The 20,966-nt window shown below is 40.1% G+C and overlaps 1 protein-coding gene across 1 annotated transcript in view; it reads right to left on the minus strand.

Annotated features, from left to right (window-relative positions):
- Positions 1–1,612: 1,612 nt before the first annotated feature.
- Positions 1,613–20,966, minus strand: part of SOS2 (son of sevenless homolog 2 (Drosophila)) — a gene marked incomplete at its 5' end in the record, with an annotated part of 41,695 nt that continues 22,341 nt past the window's right edge. The window contains 14 exon segments of the mRNA XM_009574285.1: positions 1,613–2,248; positions 2,560–2,669; positions 3,828–3,869; positions 4,792–5,053; positions 6,560–6,676; positions 8,291–8,463; positions 9,082–9,199; positions 10,203–10,365; positions 11,101–11,220; positions 12,198–12,417; positions 13,631–13,734; positions 17,151–17,273; positions 17,955–18,036; positions 20,891–20,966. The exon segment at positions 20,891–20,966 is cut by the window's right edge and continues 43 nt beyond it. Coding sequence (XP_009572580.1) covers positions 1,739–2,248; positions 2,560–2,669; positions 3,828–3,869; positions 4,792–5,053; positions 6,560–6,676; positions 8,291–8,463; positions 9,082–9,199; positions 10,203–10,365; positions 11,101–11,220; positions 12,198–12,417; positions 13,631–13,734; positions 17,151–17,273; positions 17,955–18,036; positions 20,891–20,966 — 2,220 coding nt within the window.

Consider the following 20,966-nt stretch of genomic DNA (forward strand, 5'->3'; position numbering starts at 1 on the left):
CTCTTCCTCCTCAGGAAAGGAGCATCAACGGGACAGGCAGTAGGAGAACACCACCCAAGAGACAGATGGCAAGATCCATCTTCCCACGAGAAGAAAACTAGCACCCCTCCCCAGGCTTATCTCCTCTCCTTTTCCAGAGGGAATGCCTGCGACGGTGGGAGCAATATAGGCAGGCTGATGAAAAGCCAGAGTGTGACCTGTAAGCCTGAGCTGCTGCAAATCCCACCACAGTGCTCTTCCTCCGGACAGGAGCCAGAAACAACGGAAACCACTTCTCCAACTGGAGGGGCTGAGGCATCTGATGGGTTAGTAGGCGGAGGGAAAGGTTACGCTCCCCGGGAGCTGTCGTGTATCAGGCCCAGCTGCAGACCGAAGGACAACCAAAGCTGAGAATAGCAGCGTGGAAAATTGGGGCGTTTTGTATTGCCAAAGGCTTACTAAATCCAATTCCCAACCTTGTCCTTACAAGGAACACGCACTGCTCAAGCTCTTAAAAATTAAGACTGGGGTGATTTATTAATCTTGTTAAGAACTCTGATACAAAGCACAGTAAAAGGCCACAGACCAGTAAATAAAATGTGGTTTCTGGCCACTTTATAAATGCTGCTACAGTACTACCAGTAAAACAGACTCACTCTCACACCAGTTCAAACAATAGTTCAACTGGCAAATAAAAGTTCCATTCACTTATCAGTTTAAAAAGTTTAATAAAGCTTTAAGTGTTTGCTGGTTTAAATGCTACCAATTTCCAAAATGGATTCACAATTAAGTTAAGTGAGATCTAAAGGAAGTTATTAGGTTTGGAAGGCAAGACTGTTCCTAAGCCAGAGGAAACACTTCTGACCGTATAAGATTGCAAGAGTAGCAGACTGTATTATAGGCCTCAAGTCACTTAAATTTATACAGGTTATTAGCATTATCTGTAAATATACAATATAAACAATTGTACATACACGGCATATAGCTTTGTTCTCCAGAACAGTAGACAACTCTTTAGCTTAAGACATCTTCGCCTACCAAAACAAAAAGGCACATCTGAACAAGATGCATGCTAAGTACTAGGGATCCTTTCCAATATCCGAGAGAGGCAGTCCTTGTCCGTCCTTTCTCCAAATAATCAAGACCGACTGAATATTTTGGTATTTAGATTTCAACCTATTTTTCTTTTTTGTCTTCAGCAGCAAATCAATGGCAATTAAGACATGGCATTAAAATATTCGAGAACAGTAGCTGTCACTCACCTCCAAGCTTACACGAAGTTAGAAGGCAAGTGGCCAGAGGTTTAAAATCGGTAACACTGTATATCCTCGTATTGTGTAATCATCCCATTGTTCTTTTTTTTTTTTTTAATTAAAAAAAAAGGCCACTAGTGCTCAAATTTGAAAAAATTCCACAGACGCACCTTTTTTGGCTCAGTGCAATTAAATGATGTCAGTTTAAATTCATTTAGTGTAGTTTACAGTGCAAAAGATATATTTTGTATACTGGCATAACTGTCGGCACTGAGGATGTGAAACAAGGCAATGCTGCTGATCACCTGAGGGTAATGCTGTCGAACAGACACAGGCTAGAGCGTGTGTAGTCTTATTTTTCCAATTTAAACTTTTTTTTCTTTTGATCAGCAGCACTTTAAGAGCATAATTTGTGAAAGTACTAGAATACACTGCCTTTTTTGAATAAATAAAAAAAAGGAACTTTACAAATACTATTCCAGTGTCAATGACTACTATGGCTAAGGTCATTGAGGAGTTTCTGCATTTTCTAGCAAAGACAGTCTGTGCAAAGGAGGGTGGGAGAGCTCCCTTTTGTAAGTCTTTGGTGGCAGTTTTGGTAACTGAGGGCTCGAATTGTGCCGGGGTGGGACCGGGGGCGCAGGCGGGTGGACCAGGTTGTTGTGACTGGCGCTGATCACGCAGCAGCGGCGCAGCACCCTGGGAGAGGGCGTGCTGGGAGGAGTGCCGGGAGAGCTGGGGCCTGTGCTCGCCTCCCGGAACCGGTCGGGATCTCTGTGCAAGCGTCCCACCGGCGGCGGCTGGAGGTTCAGGGGGCAGTTGATGAAGTGTTCGGGCGGGCGGAGCGGTACCGGTGGTGGAGTATCAGGAAGAGGGTCCCGGGGGGGTGGAGGAGGAGGACTGTGCAGCGGCTGGTCAAAGGGGTTAGTGTAAGCAGGGGCACGAGGCTGTATCTTTGGAGGCGGTGGCTGCCGAGGTGGAATTGCTGGGGGATCGTCATCTGATTTTAAACTTCCCTACAACATTACAGAGAAAAAGACATTGTAAGAAATGCAGGTGTTTAGATAAAGAGCGTATCTTCTGACAGATGCAGAATTCTCTTGATGTCTGCTACTGGTGCTGTCAGAAACATGATACTGGCATAGCCGTACTTTTGATCCGAATATGACCACTATGTTCCTAAAGTAGCTAGCAGAGAGTTTGGACACTGAAACTTCAAAAGGGCAACTGGAGCACTGCATTTGAAAGTCTTTTAGACTAACAAAATCCTGCTTGGCTAGACGTTCCTGATTTATTATCCAAGTTATTCAATATAGGACAGAAATACCTTAGTATTAGAAGCATCCTGATCCATCTTTTTTCGTGGAGGAAGTGGAGGAGGGTTCTGAGGCTCATCACTTAGTTTAGGAAAGCTACCCCACGAGCTGAAGAAAGTCTCTGGAAAGGGAAAAGCAGATATATTACTGCTTGTGGAGTATCCCAGGAACATATTAGAATATTAAGCCAAACTAGAAGCAACTCAAATAAGCAGATCTTTGTGCTCAACAGCATCATGAACCATTAACTTCAGTTATATGAAATTCTCATTTGTTTCTTTTATCAGATATACTCGTCACAAAGTGGTCTCCTATTTCCAGTATCAAAGATACGCATCAAGAGTTAGCAGGCAATGCTAAAGGACAAAAAAAAAAAGTGCAACTGCTAGTAAGCATTTAAATAACCTTCTCTGCAATCCTCTCTATATTGCAGAATTTACCCCCTGTTTACCACAAACCAGTGCCTGCAGTTTGCCCGCATGCCTCCATTACACTTTGGAGTGGAAGGTTTGTTCTCTCTGCCATATGGGTACACGTTCAAATTCAGAAATTTAGAGGCTCCATTAACAGGTCTGCAGCACTTCTAAAGCAGGAGAATTATACACTGAACAGAACAGACGATATTAACTCTCATGGCATTTTAGGACATTTCTAGTCCTTCCTTTTCACAGAGGGGAAAAAAATCCTCAAAGTTAAGAAACAAAACAACGCCGACCTGTATTTGTGACTTTTGTCACAGCTTTGCTTTTTCTCTTAGAAGTGCATGGAGCTCTGCATCAATACATCAGGCACCTGTGCTCTCCAGTTTGAAATTTTAATCATATTATGAAAAAGTATATGTGCCTATGTAATAAGGGAGTAAAAAGAGAAGCTGAAAACACAGATGAATACAGGATATCCCTCACAGCTGTGGTACAAAAAGTACCTCTTCTTTCCCAACAACAGAACAATTATTTTCACTAAGTGGTAATACGGAATTACCAGGTTGCTTCATTTGTAGCATTAGTCAAACAAAATAATCATCAAGGACGTTCAAAATAGAAACAAAATCATGCTAGAGCCTGGGGAAAAAAACCGAAACCAAACCAGACAGTTTTTAGACTTTACAGACTGCTTTACTGGATACTTATCTAAAACCTGTACAAAAAAATCCTCTCAGAACTCTAATGAATGCAGCCCACATTTCATCCCAGACTTCAGATTTTAATTCCTATTCACCCCGCCTGAAACCAGAAAAAGCAGAGTTACATGAAACATTTAAGAGAGTTACGGTACTCACTTGACTGTGGCAAACTGACAGGAGCAAAGATGCTATTGTTACCTGTTAAACGAAAAATGGATTAAAAACTTTCCAGACAGAACAACTGCACTACAGCACATCATGTATGCTTGTGAATGTCCTCAAAGATCACCATAATCTCCAAGTTTATCTACTGCTAACATGAATTAAACCTCCCTGTGTAAAATATTCCTGAACTAGAGATTTTAAGTTATGCTGGGAATTAAACTTCATTATTCTACTCTGTTCTGACACTACGATGTTGTTGTTCACCTCCCCTGCAGCCCAAACGCCCTCAGCATTTGCCATATAAAAATTTATGTCCCCTATCAGGCTTAATCTGCCTGCCAAGTCTGCAGCCCCCTTAGAGCAGAGCCAAGACCTCTTAGACGCTACTTTCAAGACCAAGGACCTGCTCACAGCTACAAGCAAAGCTTGGGGGTGTATTAGTGCATCTGAACTAAGAGTGTCATTTTTTTAATCAAGTGTTTTGGAGTGAGTGCCCTGACCATCCCCACTTCTGGCACTGGTTCACATCTCAAAATACACAGACTGGATTCCCTTCAAAGGAAATTAAACCAGCATCACCGGAGTGTGTTCAGTCCACAGGACTCCTCTGAAATACACACTGGTGTCGATGCCAGGTCCTCAGTACCTTTCATCTCTACAGATGTGCCATACGTGGTAAAGCAGGCATAGTCCCTGCACAGTAGTGCCTCATGGGGACATCTCCCAGAACAGATTGCCTCAGCTCCAGTAGGCAAAAAGACTGGAAATGTCACTTGTTATTTAACTACTTACAGCAGGGATTTCCAAACCACAGTACACGTAACACTGACACAAGAACTTCGTAGTCCACAACTAAATTTTGCAACTGTTTTTTAAAAGGCTGGCATACACACCAATACATCTTGGAAGCCTGAGGGACAGTAACAACAATTATTAAAACATATTGCACATTTACCATAAGAACTGTTGAGATCGATGTCTAAAAATACACTGAACTCTGAAGAAGCAGACACTGGCGGCGTAGACGGTGTGTTTGGAGAAGTTGGTGCCGATACTGTTGATTCATGCTCTGCCTCAGTGATTCTGCTGAAGCTTATCTTACTCGGTTCCTTTTCAAGTGGCAATGGATGACTTCTCAAGGTGCCGGAGGTGGAGCCGTGTCTGCCAGTATTGGGCCTTATCCCGGGAGATTTCAGGGGGTATGTTGTTTTCCTAGGCTGGAGAAAGTAAAGCTGGTTAGTACCGCTAACATTTCAGATAGCAAAATTGCCGAGTCTCTGTAAGATATTTTTTAAAAATACTTATCACATACACCTCAAACAGCCTTTCTACAACTGACTTGAGGTACAGTCTGTTGTTATCTATACAGCAGGAGTTTACGGAAAAGTTATGGATGCAGCTTAATAAATCTTTTTTCCCAGCCTATTTTTTTTTTTCCTCCACAGCTATGAAGAATGAAGAGTCAAGTTTCAGATGCATGCCAATCAGGACAAAACACAGGGAAGAGCAAGTCACAACCTTGGGAGAGAAAGAGTTATTTCAAGTGCTTCCATAGGCCTGCAGAAGAGCACCTCGTAATGGCACCGTAAGACATGCTCTGTGCTTATACCACAGCAGGTCACCAGGCCCCTACACACGTCCAAGATCAAGGACACACTCAGACGCATGTTGTCTACGTCCTCCGGGTTAGTCAGTACGAAATTCTTACACACACGTCACTGGTGTGAATGAAACAAGCCTCATTAGACTCAGGTGTAACGCAGCACAGATCAAAGCCGATTCTTTGAAGATGAATTACGTTCCCATCCTACGGTGGGGTGCACGACTCCACCACATTACAGTACCCAGAACTGGACTTTCCTGAAATTCCAATAAGAATGTCTAGTTTGGAAAACATGAACTGTAAAGAATTCATGCCCAGATGACTGAGACTGGCAGCATGGATATCTATTTTTAGAAAATATTTTAAAGAAATTACTGCAAGCAGTGTTTTTGCAACAGTAATTTCTGTCGTTTTCTTGTCATGTTCATAATAGCACCTTACTCATTCCTCTTAACAGCAGACTGCTAAAATGATTTATAGCTCTCCCAAAAATTAGAGATGTGTCCAGCTATTCAGAAGTACAATTACAATGTATAAAAAACCAAGCATTCTAGAGAGCAATCTTTCTGCTTAAAAAAGAGCTCTGAGCTCCAGTAGCTATTTTCTTAAAAAACAAGATTGCTACTCCTTTAAATTGAATTACATTTTGATCAGAAAGAAGGTTGCACCTTATCAGTTCTGTGGTATACTTCAATTTTTGCAACAATGCAAAATGTTTAAACAAAAGAAAAAATAGAGATTAACTTCTACTTAAAGAAAACTTAACACATTAATTATGTATAAAACCCATATTTCAATTAATGTAAATATTTTATAAGACTTTTGATACTGTGAAATGAAAAATGTTAAATGTTATTACATATTCTATCAAATGACTATATGCTAAGAAACCCAAATTTAAACTGTAATAATTTAGGTTTTGAGAAAAAAATGTTCATTCTAAAATAAGCCAAAGGTAGTATGTTTTAGTAGCAACAAATGCCTGAAATAAAAATATTTTAAAATCATCTCATGATACAGACTTCTGAAGGAAATATATCTCGCTTATTGAGTTAACTACGTATTCTTTTTCATAGTGGCTTGTGGACTTTAGCTATTTAATTTGCAGGACAAGACTTACAAATCTAGGCGGTTGCTTGCAGTTTCGAGGTTCAATTTCTAATGACTTGTTGAACAGATAATCTGTAAACTCTTTTTCTGGTATCTTCCCCATAGGATTGAGATTTTCAAAGAATTTCTAAATGAAACAAGCACCAATAATATTTAAAAAATAAGCACATACACAGAATTTTATTGAAATGCTTGTAATTCACTGATTAAAAATCTAGCTTTTTGCTCTTCTGAAGCTGATTTCCAGGAAAAACAGAGTAAAACATTCCCTGAAATAAATACAAAACAATCCAATGCAAGAAATAATCAAGTTCACGGTAAGTTTCCTGACGTGAAAGAACGACCTTGCTTCAAATAACTAGACACAGTAAATGAAGTCCTCTGTAAATTGTTTGCTAATATTTTTGGCTACTGAATCATGCACAGCACAGCAGTGTTAAAGGCCGTGCAACAGCATACGCTTGCCTTAAGAAGCTAATGTCACAGATCTGGGAAGGAGCAGAATACAGATAATACAGAAGTGAAAGCAAAGGTTATGCTAGTGCGACTTCTTAGAGGTGCTTTGGCTGTGATCAGTTAACTACAAAGAACAGGAAGGGACGGAGGACAAAAGCAGGAAGGTCAGAGGCAGGGACAGGGTATGGCGCTTGGCACAAGGACTGGAGGGAAGGCATGGCTAGGACAGGACTGGCACCGAGGGCACGGGACGGGACAAAGCTCCCTGAACGCCTGATAGTCCTGCATTAGCTGGAGTCTGGTGGTGAGCTACAGTGGTTTCCATTTGTTCTTTTTTTTTCAGTACAAATATTGCCATCCCTTGAACTTAATGTACTTCTTAGCTTAAGAATACTGTAAATCTCCTAAACCTTCCCCAGACATGTCCACAGCAATTAAACACACAATGCAAATAACATTTTAAACAGCAGTATCGTTGCCCATTTAATTCTTCCTGTAACCAACTTCTTTGTTGCTTCCTGCCTGCTGCTGTTCACTAGCTGAGATTGAGAGCTGTCCACACTTCTGGTTTTTGGAAAGGTTACAATTAATCGTGCACTTGCAAAGTACGGCTGGGTACTTAAAGCTATTCTTTTCAATCATTATTACCTCTGTATAAAAACACCTACCTACCTTTACCTGGCTCATTGTTGTTTCAGCATCTTCCTTTAAATTCCTTTAAATTATCTGGGATTCACCAGTCTTTGTCTTAGGTAAGTAACCACTCGAGCATCCTCTCATTTCTAAAGATAATGCTGGCTGACACTGGTGCATCCCCACATTTGCTTAGCTTCTGCCATGCTGAATGACTGTTGGTGTTTGTGCTGAACTACATGCCCTCTGACTGTTAGTGGGGTCAGCAGACTTTGGTCAGAGGTGTCATTACAGAATGTCCTGAAGGACTAAGCGCACTAGGCACATACGAAGCATTTTAGGTTAAAGGCAACCGATTTTTCTCCAAAAAGTTCTGCTGTTTAGTCAGTATGTCTTATTCATTCTGTTTTGTTGCTAAAAAATCTCTCTGATCGCAGGCTGCAGAACAATAAGGGGATGAACAAGACCCAGAACATGGAATCCCAAGTAAGCAAATCTCCATTTCTGGCTAGTCCTTTGCTGTGATACTTTGTTGTCTACCAGCCACTGCTCCCCCTCTTCTGATGGTCACTGTTCACGCAAGATTAAGTCTAATACTAGAAGATTATTTGGCAATTTTTTGCCCCAAAACAGGTATTTAATGTTTGATTACCCGAGTTTCTGGCTCTATCCGTAAACAGTAAGGCTGGTTTTGATACTGCTGAATTTCTCCTGTAATTTCAGCTACTTTTCTCCTCTTACTGAAGTTAATTAATTCTTTCCCTTGTCTTTTAAGGAAGTCAGGATTCCCTTCTTCTGTCTTCAAAATATTTGTTAGGTATATTCCTGATAAAAAGAGAAGTATTTTTTAAATTTCATTTTCATTCCAAGAGCTGATTTCATTCTTTCCAATGAATGATAGGCAGACCATTCCACCATTCCCTTTAATGCTCCAACAGTTTATTACCTGGCAAGAACGAATCAAGTCTGCATTTTACATAGGAACAACATATTATTGAAATAAGATGTTTTATCTCCTTCACATGAGATCCTGAGTTTAGAAAAAAACATCTTCAGTTCATCGCCATGAACAGATCACCAATGTGGAGGCAGTGTTAAACAAAGTAAGGTAATATTCATACCAACATAATACCAGTAATCTGTATACTAAACCAGAAAAATAAATTTTATATAAAAGACACTAAGTCTTTTATCTGATCTAGTGGAAAGTATCCCTGCCCATGGCAGGGAGGTTGGGACTAGATGATCTTTAAGATCCCTTCCAACCCAAACCATTCTATGAAGTCTAAAAACATTACAAACCTCGGAAGTCGAAAGTCACACATTATATTACAGATTTTTTTAGAGCTAAACACAACCCTGAACACTTTTTAACACATCTGCATCAAACTCAACTTGAGACTGACAATACACGCAATATTAGCCTGCCCTGGTGTTACTTACCAAAGAAAGGCACACAGGGTGGATTAATTGACTTGAGCTTAGCTAGATACTTTTTAAAATGATCTTGACTTAATTCTACTGCTTCATCCAAAACTCTTTTTTTTCTTTCCTGTAGTGCCTAAGTTGTCAAAGAAAAAAAAAAAAAATAGGGATGCAAATCTTCTCAATAGCGTGGTTAGCAAAAACAAGGCAATTCCCTAGCTCTCTTAGCAAAACTTCGGAACTGAAATTCAGATTTGAAAGAACTTCTTTTGTAAATGGTTTGCTCTGGACTACAGCACAATCAGTCCAACAATTCCATCCTGTGAACCATGAGGTTACTGTAAACAGATGATTATTTTGTCTATCAACTTACAAGCATAATCCTGGTCTTTACATTAAATAAAAATTAAACATTTAATTTTGAATTTAACTTAAAGGCCTCATACTGCCTTTCAAAGACATACAAAACTCAAAACATTCTATTCATGCTTCTTTTTCTATTTTAGTCAAGGGAGACCTTGCTGCCAAATCGTAGGCATTTCTTTTCCTTGGCAAGTGAAAAACGGAATCACTACTTGTGTAGTAGCCTCTCTTCCTACTGTCCATCTAAACTGTTTCAGCAGCTATTTGCTTCTGCCTCTGACAGTCTGAATTTTTTGAGACTCTCTCATCCAAGAGAAGTTCTTGTGATCAACTGAAATCTGAGTTTTAGCTATCCCCTCCCCATGCCCTTCTACCCCCACATTTCTTGCGTAGGTAGGAAATGCTGCTGTTAAAGTGTTCCAGTCCAGGGTTCTCAGCCCTGGGATCCTCCTCTTTCACGCCCATAAAATACTGGACTGAAGCAACAGGTTCATTTCAGACAGGTTAACGAACAACAGTGCAATGGCCACGGCATCTCCCCTTTTCTGAACACACGTGAGAAAATATCTGCTGAAAAGCTCCACTTCCCATTACAAACCCTTTGAGACACCCAACCGATCTCTTATGTTTTCTCATAAATAACTTTGAACATTTCACACTTGATTTCTTCGATGAAGAAAGTGTGATATGGATACTATGGATTTCACTTCAGAAGTGTGTGTGATACATTTCAGGATTCTGATTTTTTTTTTCCAAGAGCAATGCCCAAAACGTACCTCAAATGTGTGATCTAGTCTGTACACTGACACAGAGTTCATTGCACTGACGATCTCCAAAACACCATTGAAATTATTCAGATCTTGAAAGACCTGCAGGATTTCTATAATCCTACTCAGCACAGCCACTCGCTCTTCAAAGTTCTCGGTTTCCACAATGCACCTAATCAAAAGACATAATTTGAGAAACACTGATAAATAAAACCTGACATTTTGCTAGCTACTAAAACAAAATTTTCCAAGCAAAAACTGTACAGTACATCCAGTATGCACATTTTGGCTCTCTCTCAAGAATCTCAAGTACAAATTTATGTAATCACATCTTACATATGTTCAAGTTGGAAAGCCAAGAAAGGTTTTGTGGCATATCCTGTAAAACAATAAAGCAAATGCCAACCAAGACCCAGGATAAGTAGGGTGATTCTCATGCCACTGTATCTACAGTGGCATTTTAAACTTGCTAGGTTAGCTATACACATACAAGCTGCTACACCCTGCTGACTGCAGCATCGGCCATGTCCTTAGAAGTAGTTAATCATCTCACACGAGAAGGGAGAGAGACTAAGATAAGGGGACAGACAAAACAGTGCTTTCATCAGAGCTGTAGAAAAGTGGTGCTGAGTCCTGCACTGCCTTCAACACCTTTTGAAATACTGTAGAAATGTAAGTAGGACCCATGCTGATCAAGTGGATGTAACTGGAAAAAAATCTTCTAGTCTTGGGAAGAGGGAATATATGGAACTGGCATGGCATGCACCCTTGCACCAAAACCCGAAATTACTGTAATGCCCTACAGCCATCTCAAGATTCAAGGCAACAGAATTCAACTAGCAAAAAATGTTTCTCTTTGAATTTCAGTAGGAGTTAATGCCACTACAATATCACCACCTGTACTTACTTTTCAAACCAAAGAGTAAGATTTGTAGTATGACGAATCATTTTCAATAGATTTGGGGAGTTAATTTCCTTATCTTCTTTAGTCCACACACTACCAACGAGTTCAGAAGGCTGTACAGCCCTGATAATGACAAAGCAAGATGCAGAAGAATACTCAATACAAATAATAATTGTATGTTCTGTTTTTGCATTAGAAGATTATTTCTTCCCTTAATCACGACTTGATATTTCACAAATGTAATCCAATTTAGTCCACTGCAAAACAGTTACTTAAAATAACTTTTTGACGAGTATTTGACTATAGAAGGAAGTATTTTTATCTTGATTGAAACTGGCGTTTTTGAATAAGCATTTTCAGATAAGAAAATTACAAAGAAGTAAGTTTAACTCCCTGAAAGCATAAGAAAGCATCTTATAGACAGTTATAATTTTTTTTAAAATAGGAAGCTGAAGTACTTTGAGCAACCTGCTGGAAAAGCGGCTCACAGAAGTGGCAACAGAAAACCTGCTGTCACTGAAGCACTAAAGGATGCTCTACCTTTGAGCTTTGCAAGACCTTAAAGAATTTCTACCCAGCAAAACCTAGCTCTCACATCAAGGCTAGCTCTATTTATCACAGGTAACAACAGAGCTAGGAAACAGCAGAGTACTTATGGTACCAGACCAAAAAAACTCTTCAGAATTAGGTTAGAGGACCTCGACGCACCAGTGCTATGGTTATATCCATATAACACCTGGGCCTTTGCTATGCAGCTGTAAAGGAAAGGAGCAGAGACAATTGTGTTCTCTCTTCATGATGCAATAAGCATTTCTTATTAATGTAACACGAAGTTTGCTTTTAACAAGGAGATGATACAAATTAGTATTATCTACTCGTAATATTTTACTGTCCTTCCTGTACTTATTTATGTTGTCAGATGTCTGATATGGAGATAAAAAAACCTTTTTTTTTTTTTTGCCTTGCATATTTTGGTATCAAACAGATGGCAAGAAAAACTCTTTCCATAAACTCGGAAAGTCAAGGGGACGTACTTTTGACTGATTCTACGAATCTTGCTCAAATAATCTAAAAAAGACATGTATTAGTTCGATCCCTACCTATAAAGATCAGACTCGAGAAGTGTCAGCTGTCGAGCAATTTCTATAGGATGCAGAGTCATGAGGTCCAGCGTTTCGCTGTGCCCAACACGCCAAATGTGCCACTCGATTGGGGGAGGTGGGCTCTCAAAGGTGATGTTGTGACTAATTCCATTTGCTTGAGCTTTCTTTCTCTTGATGATTTTAGCAATTGATTCCACCCACTTCTTCATGGATTTTCCTGCAAAACAGAAACCATAAAAAAAAAACCCTTTTTTAATACCATCTTAACTGAATTTTGATAATTTAATAAAACCAATCCCCCAATTGTACATGCATGCAAAATTCTGCATGCAAATTAATTAGGTTTGTAGTTCCCTATTTTTTTTCTTATGGGTTCTTGCACCTGTATCAGTTGGCAAATACAGTCACATGTGAACAAATTCTTGGGTGCCCAGTTGTGTTTAACCACATTTACTGACAGTTTTTGAGTGGAAAAAAGTGACCCTGTATACATTGTATTTTATGTTTTCTCCTCAGCTGAAAGGACTTTGACTGCTAGCTTCATCTACTTAGAGGAGACAACTAAAAAAGTAAACAACAAGCTTCAAGTGAGATCTTTGCAACATGCTGTACTAGTGCACTGCAGAACAAAAAGATTAGAAAAATACATGTTTACAGTATCAGTCCAACCTTTACAGTACACAAAATAGTGGACAAGATGGGAAGTATCTTCAGCAGTTCAAGACAAAGACCTTTTAAGAAACTAACCAAAATTGAATTATTCCTCTCTGGTCAGCAATGGTTAGCATGGAGATCACTGCAAAAGATAAACTACTACTCTCTAAGTTTGTCGCAGAATTCTATTGCCCAATGTATGGTCTGACAATCTGAAAAGTAAAGTCTAGAATTGCCAGGATAAATATTAAAATTGACATGCCAACACTGTTGCCCTCCACATAGGCTGCCAAAAAAATCTGCTAGTTTGTAAGGGCTTGCTCCAGAGGAAGCAATACCAAATGGGTCACGTATCCTCTCCTAAAAGGATAATGATTTTCAGCTGGAACTTTCAATAAACGGGGAAAGAACAAGATGGAAAAACTAGACTCAGTAACCAACAGGGAAGGAATTCTCTATGAATACAACGCGGGGAGGAGGAAGGTGACAGCCTGAATTCTAACAAGTCTATTGTAGAGTCAGGCAAGGATGAACATTACTGTCCTGAAGTAAATACACTTAAGTTAAATACCATAATGCTTGAAGTAATTTTTGGTAGCTGTTTAGGCTCCAGGCCAAAGCTTGCTCATGTAAAGGAGAGTCTCATAAACAACTCAATTAAAAGCATTAAAATTACTCATGTGTGTAAAGAAATTCTCATGCCTAAAACCTGTCAGGATTAGACCAGCAGGTTGTACCAAAATGTGGAAGAACAACAGGACCACCAATTACCATACCTCTTACACTGGAAATAAACGTCTCCAATCTCTCTAGTAACTCCAGATCTCTTTCAAAATCGTAAAAATGGTGCTCTACCCAGTGACGAAAAACATTTAATATTCTGAGGAAGGAGAGAAAAAATAAAATATTATGTTTGTTTTTAAGGACTTCCAAGGCTCATCCCATGTAAACACTAAATGAAACACAATTCTACAAAAGCTGAGTTACAGATTCATGTAGTTGATGACTATCAAAATACAGATGGACAAAGGGGCAGAACAAAGACTAAGCATGGCACCAATGACCACAGAAGTCGCCAGGTATTTAAAACTTAATTTTCCAGTCTTAGCATATATATAGTTTGGTGTTTTTATAAAGTCTTATATAAAGAATGCTAGTATTGAGGTGGTTTCAGAAGAGGAAACAACTTAACAAAATCAGGTAAAACTGGTATTTCTAAAGTAATTTTCTGATTTTTAACTAAAAAAACTAATTAGGATCTCCCATTTGGTAAGAAACAAATTTATAATTGTTTCTTTCCTACACACAAATTTCAGCTTGTAAGTTGTTGCAAGTGTACTGCCTTACTTTTACAACTTTTTAATTACACAAATGGCCGTACTAGATCCTTTAAGGATAACGCTAAACTTTCTCCTGATTTTTCTCTACACTTTCTTAAACAGACCACTAATAAACAAGCGTCTAAAAGTGAACTACAACTGTTTCTCTGCCTTCTACTCTTAGGATGTATCAGAATTAAAAACCGTTTTGCCTCTTCTTCAGGTAAACGAGTTGAGCTCGTACCTCAAAACTTTGATTTATCAGGGTGCACCATATCACCTTATCTGAAGAGAGCAAAAATCTCCTACATCAACTACTACAACAGATTTTCCCTGTGCCAATCCAAGAGGTGGATGATGGGGTTAATGGAGAGTCCACAGCCTCAGACTCGGAGGAGGACACGGTCACAGTCAGATGTGGCTACTCCTGCCCCATCGCCTTTGCAGAAGTGGCTCAGCTGAGTGCTGCTGAACTCCCCCAGCCTTCGCAGCTCAGGCTATTAAGGTAAACCAGTGCTAACTGTGTATCAGGCTACTGTTTGCGGTGGCTCAGCCCTGTAAAGAACATCTGAGAGGGACAGGGCAGACAACCGATTGTAATCTGCCAGTCTGTTGTGAGTCAGAGCACTAGAGAAGATGGCTGGTTTAGCTTAGTCAAATGAAGGGTGAATATGTGAATACATGGAAAATTAAATAGTTCTCCTCTTCCCAGTGTATAAGTTAAAGAATAAGGTTTATCCCATGAAAGAATGGCTACCCAAACAGGTCATTCAGGCTGAAAATTAATGACAGCTTCTACTGTCAGAAGAGTGATGTTTTGAAACATGTTCCCAATAACAGTAATACAGGATCTTACCTAATCAGTCTTTGCCTTTGAGATATCATGGTAGGAATACTGAAAAAGCAAGGAAGATTGCCTGGTTCTGCTGACTGATTTCCAGCTTAGCACCTCCTCTTTCTCATGACCTCACAGGCATTTAATCTAGTCAAAGACATTACCATTTCCATGCCTGTGGACTGCACAGCATGTCTACAGCATTTTCTACAAGATGGGGAGTAAGTGCTGGGGAGGGAAGGCAGGAAGGGAGGGAGGGAGGGATGAGCATCTTCACATTCTCCACCTTCTTCCCAAACCTCAGATTCCCTGAAGCAGAGGTCAATGCTACTAACTGGAATTTACAGTATTGTTGGGCATATCAACCTAACAGCTCAAATTCAGACACTTATTTTCAACTGTAACACAGTTAAGAGTTTCAAGCTACTACAAACATGTAGTATCTCCTACATTCAAAGATTAACTATAAGCCACAGAAGGGGGGGTGTGTTAAACAGCAGCTTTAAACCACATCTCTCATCAAGCAGGCACCCATAAATGGACTCAGCTCACTAACCATAGCATAAACTAAAAAGCAAAGAGTAGCTGTCACGATCCTAATCTCTCAAACGAGGAAAAGAAACCAGAAACCAAAACCAAAGACCCTGGAAACTTTGGAATGGGGCACAGGTTTCGAACAGCTCAAACATAACGTATGAAGGCAAAAGTGCTAAACTGATTTTGGAAATTAATAGCAAGAAACATGGTTAATGTTTCTATAGGTTCCAGTTCATTGGTAACACTTGTCCTGCTCAGCAATGGCAGTCAGCGGTGCTGCAGGAAGATGCATTCGTACCATGCAAAAGGGCACTGTGAGGAGGTTCCCAAGCCTAGTTAGTAGAGGAGGCTATAAAAAATACCAACAAAAGCAATACAACATTTAAACCTTGAGCCAGTTATGTCACAAAAGCCCATTCTGTGTGAGTTTCTATGAAGGGGCTCTATAGGCATCTTTGTGGATGGATGCAAAAACAGTTATCAGAAAATAGCAAGCTGAAACCAGGAAAAGCGTGTGCTGAGAGACAGCATGCGAAGCTCTCCCAGGAACTGATAACTCTGGAGACTAGTGGTCCTGCGGAACCCACAGGAGCTGATAAACTGAGAACACCAACAGCCTGACAAATCTGTACAAGGCCACGAGCACACACAAGTATGAAGGTTACACTGAGGTTGTATAACTTGGACTACATCCAAGAAAGTGGTGGCAGCTATGTATCGACAAACAGTACAGTATTACACACATTTTTTTTTCATATATATATGCACACAGGTATCTGATGAAAATGAAACTCTTAAGTGACTTTCTGAACACCTACCTTGAAGGTACTGGCATGTCAGTATGACCCTTCACTTTGAGTAAACTGCTGTTGCTCCAAACAGGTAACTATGAATGACAGTGTGTGGTACGGCAATAACTGAGGGTACTGTGCGTACAGTTATCTGCCATTAATAGTAACATCTTGATGCTACTAATAAAAACAGTTTAACGAATAAAAGTTGTTCTAGCAAATATTGGTTGCGCTCTGTGTCTCCTCCTGACTTGATCCCCTATCAGGGAAACAATTAGCCTCATTCATGCTAGAAACGCTTAATTGTTCCCCAAGTTAGCTTGGTCAGCAAGACCTTGAAGATTCACTGCAGCCTGTTGCAATGTGCAGCACAGACAAGAGTCTCCCTGTCTGTGTGCAAATACATCAACAGGGCTGGGAAAGGGAGTAAAATACCAGCAGGACTGAAAAAAATGGAAACAGAGAAACTATCTTCGTAGGGCCTGTTAACAAGGAATCCATTCAAAATGCAGTCAGAAACACTTTCAGTTGTACATCTCTCACCCACACCCGCTTTACATAGCAGCCATACAGCGTTCTTGTGGGTGGTGATCACAGCTGTGAGCGGCAGAGAACCAAAGTACAGTTGCAACAACAACAGAAGTCAGTATGACTAATCAGAACATGATTTGGGTTATTAGTCTGGTTGCAGACAGTGCTAAGTCCCTACTTGACAGCACAGCAGACTCCAAAAGAGATTACTGTCTCCAGGATCACCATATAATCAGTGAACTAAAATCTGGCTTTAACAGAACAAATTTAAAAGCAAGTAAACCTGAGTTGTACTGGCTGGACATATTCCTTGCGAAATCGCTTAAGGTCTGCGCTGATAGGCTGCTCTCCTTTCTCGATTGCCAGCCTGTCTGCTTCAGTAGGCTCAGGCTCTGGGATTTCAAACCTATGAATAAAAGTACCAAAAAACTGATGGCAATTAAGATAAAACACAAACCCTTTACGTAGGACATGAAGAGCAATTGCATTTAAAAAAAAAATCAGTGCGGTGAAACTCAAGCACTCATCTAATATCCAGTTTGCCTGGAATTCCCTCCTCCCCTGGCTAACACACCCAGCTCTCGCCCTGATAATTCGCTAGTTCTCTGGTCATCACAGGATGTCTAGACTAGGATATAAGGTTTTTAACTACCTGCTAGCTTGATTAAATGAAGATTAGAAGAAAGCTTAAGAGTGGCTTTATCACACTGTATTAAAATGCTGTTTACATTAAGAGTCTGTGCCTTTCAAACAAGCTGCTTAGAACATTTCCGTTCTTATTTGCATCGAGACTTAGGCACACTCATACACTCTCATGATAAAGTCAAGCAGTTCAAAACATTACCCTCCCACAGCTGAGGCACACCAAGTGCTCTAGCTAATACTTAATTCAGGTAACTAATTTAACAAACTGGGAAAAGGAAACTTGTATTAAAAACTTGCATCGCTGTATCCTGTTTTAAAAGTTACCATTTTATGAGCTTCACTAAAACATGTGCCACATGGCACTGAGAACCCGAGCAGAAAAGGAGCAGGTAAATGAACACAAAGCCTTTCAATGTCTTCAGAAAGGACGACTGCTGCTTACCTTTCAATCAGTAAACTCAGCAGTTCCTGGGGCTTGCAAAACGAGCGGTATGTGGTAAGGAAAGTACGTACAAAATTAGGATCTGTAAACATAGAATAAGAAAATGATAGAGTGGGTTTTTATCCAATTGCAAAATCAGAAATAAAATACACATATACTCACAGAAAAAGTTTAAAGTGCAGAAAACACACTAAGGTTATAAGTTAAGCACTGCAATTTGAAAAATACCAGAAATTATACTGCTTGTGAAATTTTCATTTAGTTCTTTGATGCATTTCCCCTGTAAAAGTACTCAACGGCACATCCTATGTTCTCTCAGAAACTGTGTCTCGGTCTTGGCATGTGGAATGGCTTACACTCCCTGAATATGCAGCTATTCCATGGTTTCATAAAGACAAAGAACACATGGTAGCACTAGGCTGTCTACTCTCTTGACATCAAAAATCCCTACACCACCCCGACAAAACGTTTGTCTTACCTGTTCTTAAAAAATCTCCAGCAGTGGGGACTGCACACCTGCCCCAGCCACACCACTGCAGCACACAACTACCCTCTGCAGAGCAGCCAGCAGGGAAAACATGACGAGCAGCAGAGGCCTTACAAAGCAAATACCTGCAGCAGTTCAAGACGTTGCATCTCCACAAGCCACCACACCTCCCTCCTGCTGTTCCTCACCGCTATGGTAGGTGTGTTACCGTGAGACATGCCTATCCGCAAGCTACCATGCATTTTATTGGGCCCGCTCTGCTGTATTAGAAGTATTAAAGGAAAAATATTGTTCCTTTAATCTCTTTTAATTCCACTCTCTTGTACAGAGTTTCTTAGATCGCGAATAAGCGAGCTGATAAACAAATCACTTTACCGTGAGCCACGAAGGGTCATCATCTGGTCCTAACCCTGACATCCCTGCAGCAGACTCCCTCACACGGGTAACAGCGGCACTACCCTGCTACTGCATGGTACGCAGCAGCTTCCAGAGCTGCCTGGGAGCAAATGAATGCTGAAATACAGGAAAACCAGGCCTAGAGAAGTGCATGTGCATATGCTCTCTCAGAATCGTGGATTTTGCATTGTCGGGAGTTTCTTTTTTCTTGCTATTCTGTAAATAGTCTTCAATCTGTCAGCATTAGGTGCAGGTAGCTTATACCAGCAGTCTTCAACATGTGGGCAGTGAATTTCTTCCAATAAAGCCACAAAATATTAAGACAAACACTGCTTTTAAGAAGGCTTAAATTCCCTGCAGAGCCCTGCTCAACATTTTTAAGGGATCCATATATAGGAACGTGCTTGCAAACTAAAAGTAATAGTGCTCTCATTCTGTGATAATGCTGCTGAGTTTGCACTCTAGTCCCGCGCTGGCCTGTTCTGCTTCCACACCACATCTACAGTCACTCTTCAGTACTATTTCTGACATTTTAAAAGTAATTCTTCCTCTTACCTCTGAACAGGCAGGTAGTATCTCTGCTCTGCAGACAAGATCTGCAATTCTCTTAAAGTGGGGGCTGCTATTCTGCTCTCTAACCTGTGTAGGTTTCTTTATATTACTTTAAAAATTACTTATTTTTGTAAATGACATTCTCAAGAAAATAGAAAATACAAGCAATGTGCTACAAATAGTGGCTCGTGATTAAAATTCAAGAGTTTACTAACTCTGCATTTGCTATCTCCTATGGTATCCTGGTATCAACTGGGGACTTCTTTGACATGACAGAAGTCATTCTGCGAATGCAGAGCCTGTGTGCTGCAGCAAAGCCTGCTTCAAACAAATCTGAAACTAATGCAAACCTAAAATAAACTGACAGTTTAAAAAAATCACATCTTGACCTAAATACAAACAAAAAGCACCACCAAGATCTGCTGAGAGTCCCTCCACACGCTGTTAGTCATCGAAATGCCCTTGTGGAGGCTGAGGGAGAGGATTTTGTTAGTCTTGGCTCCAAACACTGTTTGGAAAAAGCACACAGAAACCCAAGAGGCAATGCTTTCATTGAAGATTCCCAAGGCCAAAGCGGCAAGTACTTGCGCTATAAAAACTGAAGTTACACTAGCAAACTAATACTGAAATACACCAGTTCATTCAGGAAAAGAGCTAAGTTTACAAGCCACCAAAACCCATCACATTTTAGAAATGGATGATTTGGGACTCACAAACAAAACAACTACAGATTACTTACATACCAACTAGTTGCATCAATACTTAGCTTCAATGTGGGAAATGCTGTTTTTTAATTTCTTTTTTTAATACACAGCTCCATACTATCTAGCCTTAGTTTTATGAAAAAGACTCACTTAAATACCACTTTTGTAAAAAGCACAAAGGAGACCATTACTATTTGAGAAGTTTTACAAAAATTGCACAACACTTCCACCAGCATCTTTGTGTCAGCTTCACTGCATCCCCTTTCAGTGCATGCTTTTCACCCCAAACCTAAGATCTAATATTTTCATCAACATTAGCACTTCATGTAACTACTTCAAGTTTTCATTTCTGTGGCTTTCACAGGAAAGTCTGAAGAACGCCAATTGTGATCTGCATCCTTTTCTACTGAGGGACTTCATGAAGCAGCAGGTTGAAGTATAATAAATACAACCTCCAACCTTTTTCTTCCCCTACGGTCACAGAGCCTGTAACTGCACCACTACTTGAGCCACGATGGTCTCAGGAAGCACACTAGTGGCTTCTATTAGACCACTGATACTTTTTCTTTTTTTTTGGGGGGGGGGGTAGAGGGCTTGCATACCCAAAATTTTCTTACAGCTTTGCCAGCAAAGACCGTTGATTTAATAACAGACACTGCTTTTTTTCCTGCAAATCTTGCTTTACATTTAACTATATGCAGAAAACAAACCGAACAAACAAAAGATAAAAGGATTAATTTCATCACCCATACAAAGATGACCTTAAAAAACATATATATAACAGATGTACAGGATACCTGCATACATATGGTACGTTAACCTTTCGATTAATTTCACAACCGTTCCTCCTTTGATGATAGGAATGCCATTCCT

The sequence above is a fragment of the Fulmarus glacialis genome, unplaced genomic scaffold, assembly GCF_000690835.1.
Source record: "Fulmarus glacialis isolate BGI_N327 unplaced genomic scaffold, ASM69083v1 scaffold15263, whole genome shotgun sequence".
In the NCBI taxonomy this organism is placed as follows: Eukaryota; Metazoa; Chordata; class Aves; order Procellariiformes; family Procellariidae; genus Fulmarus; species Fulmarus glacialis.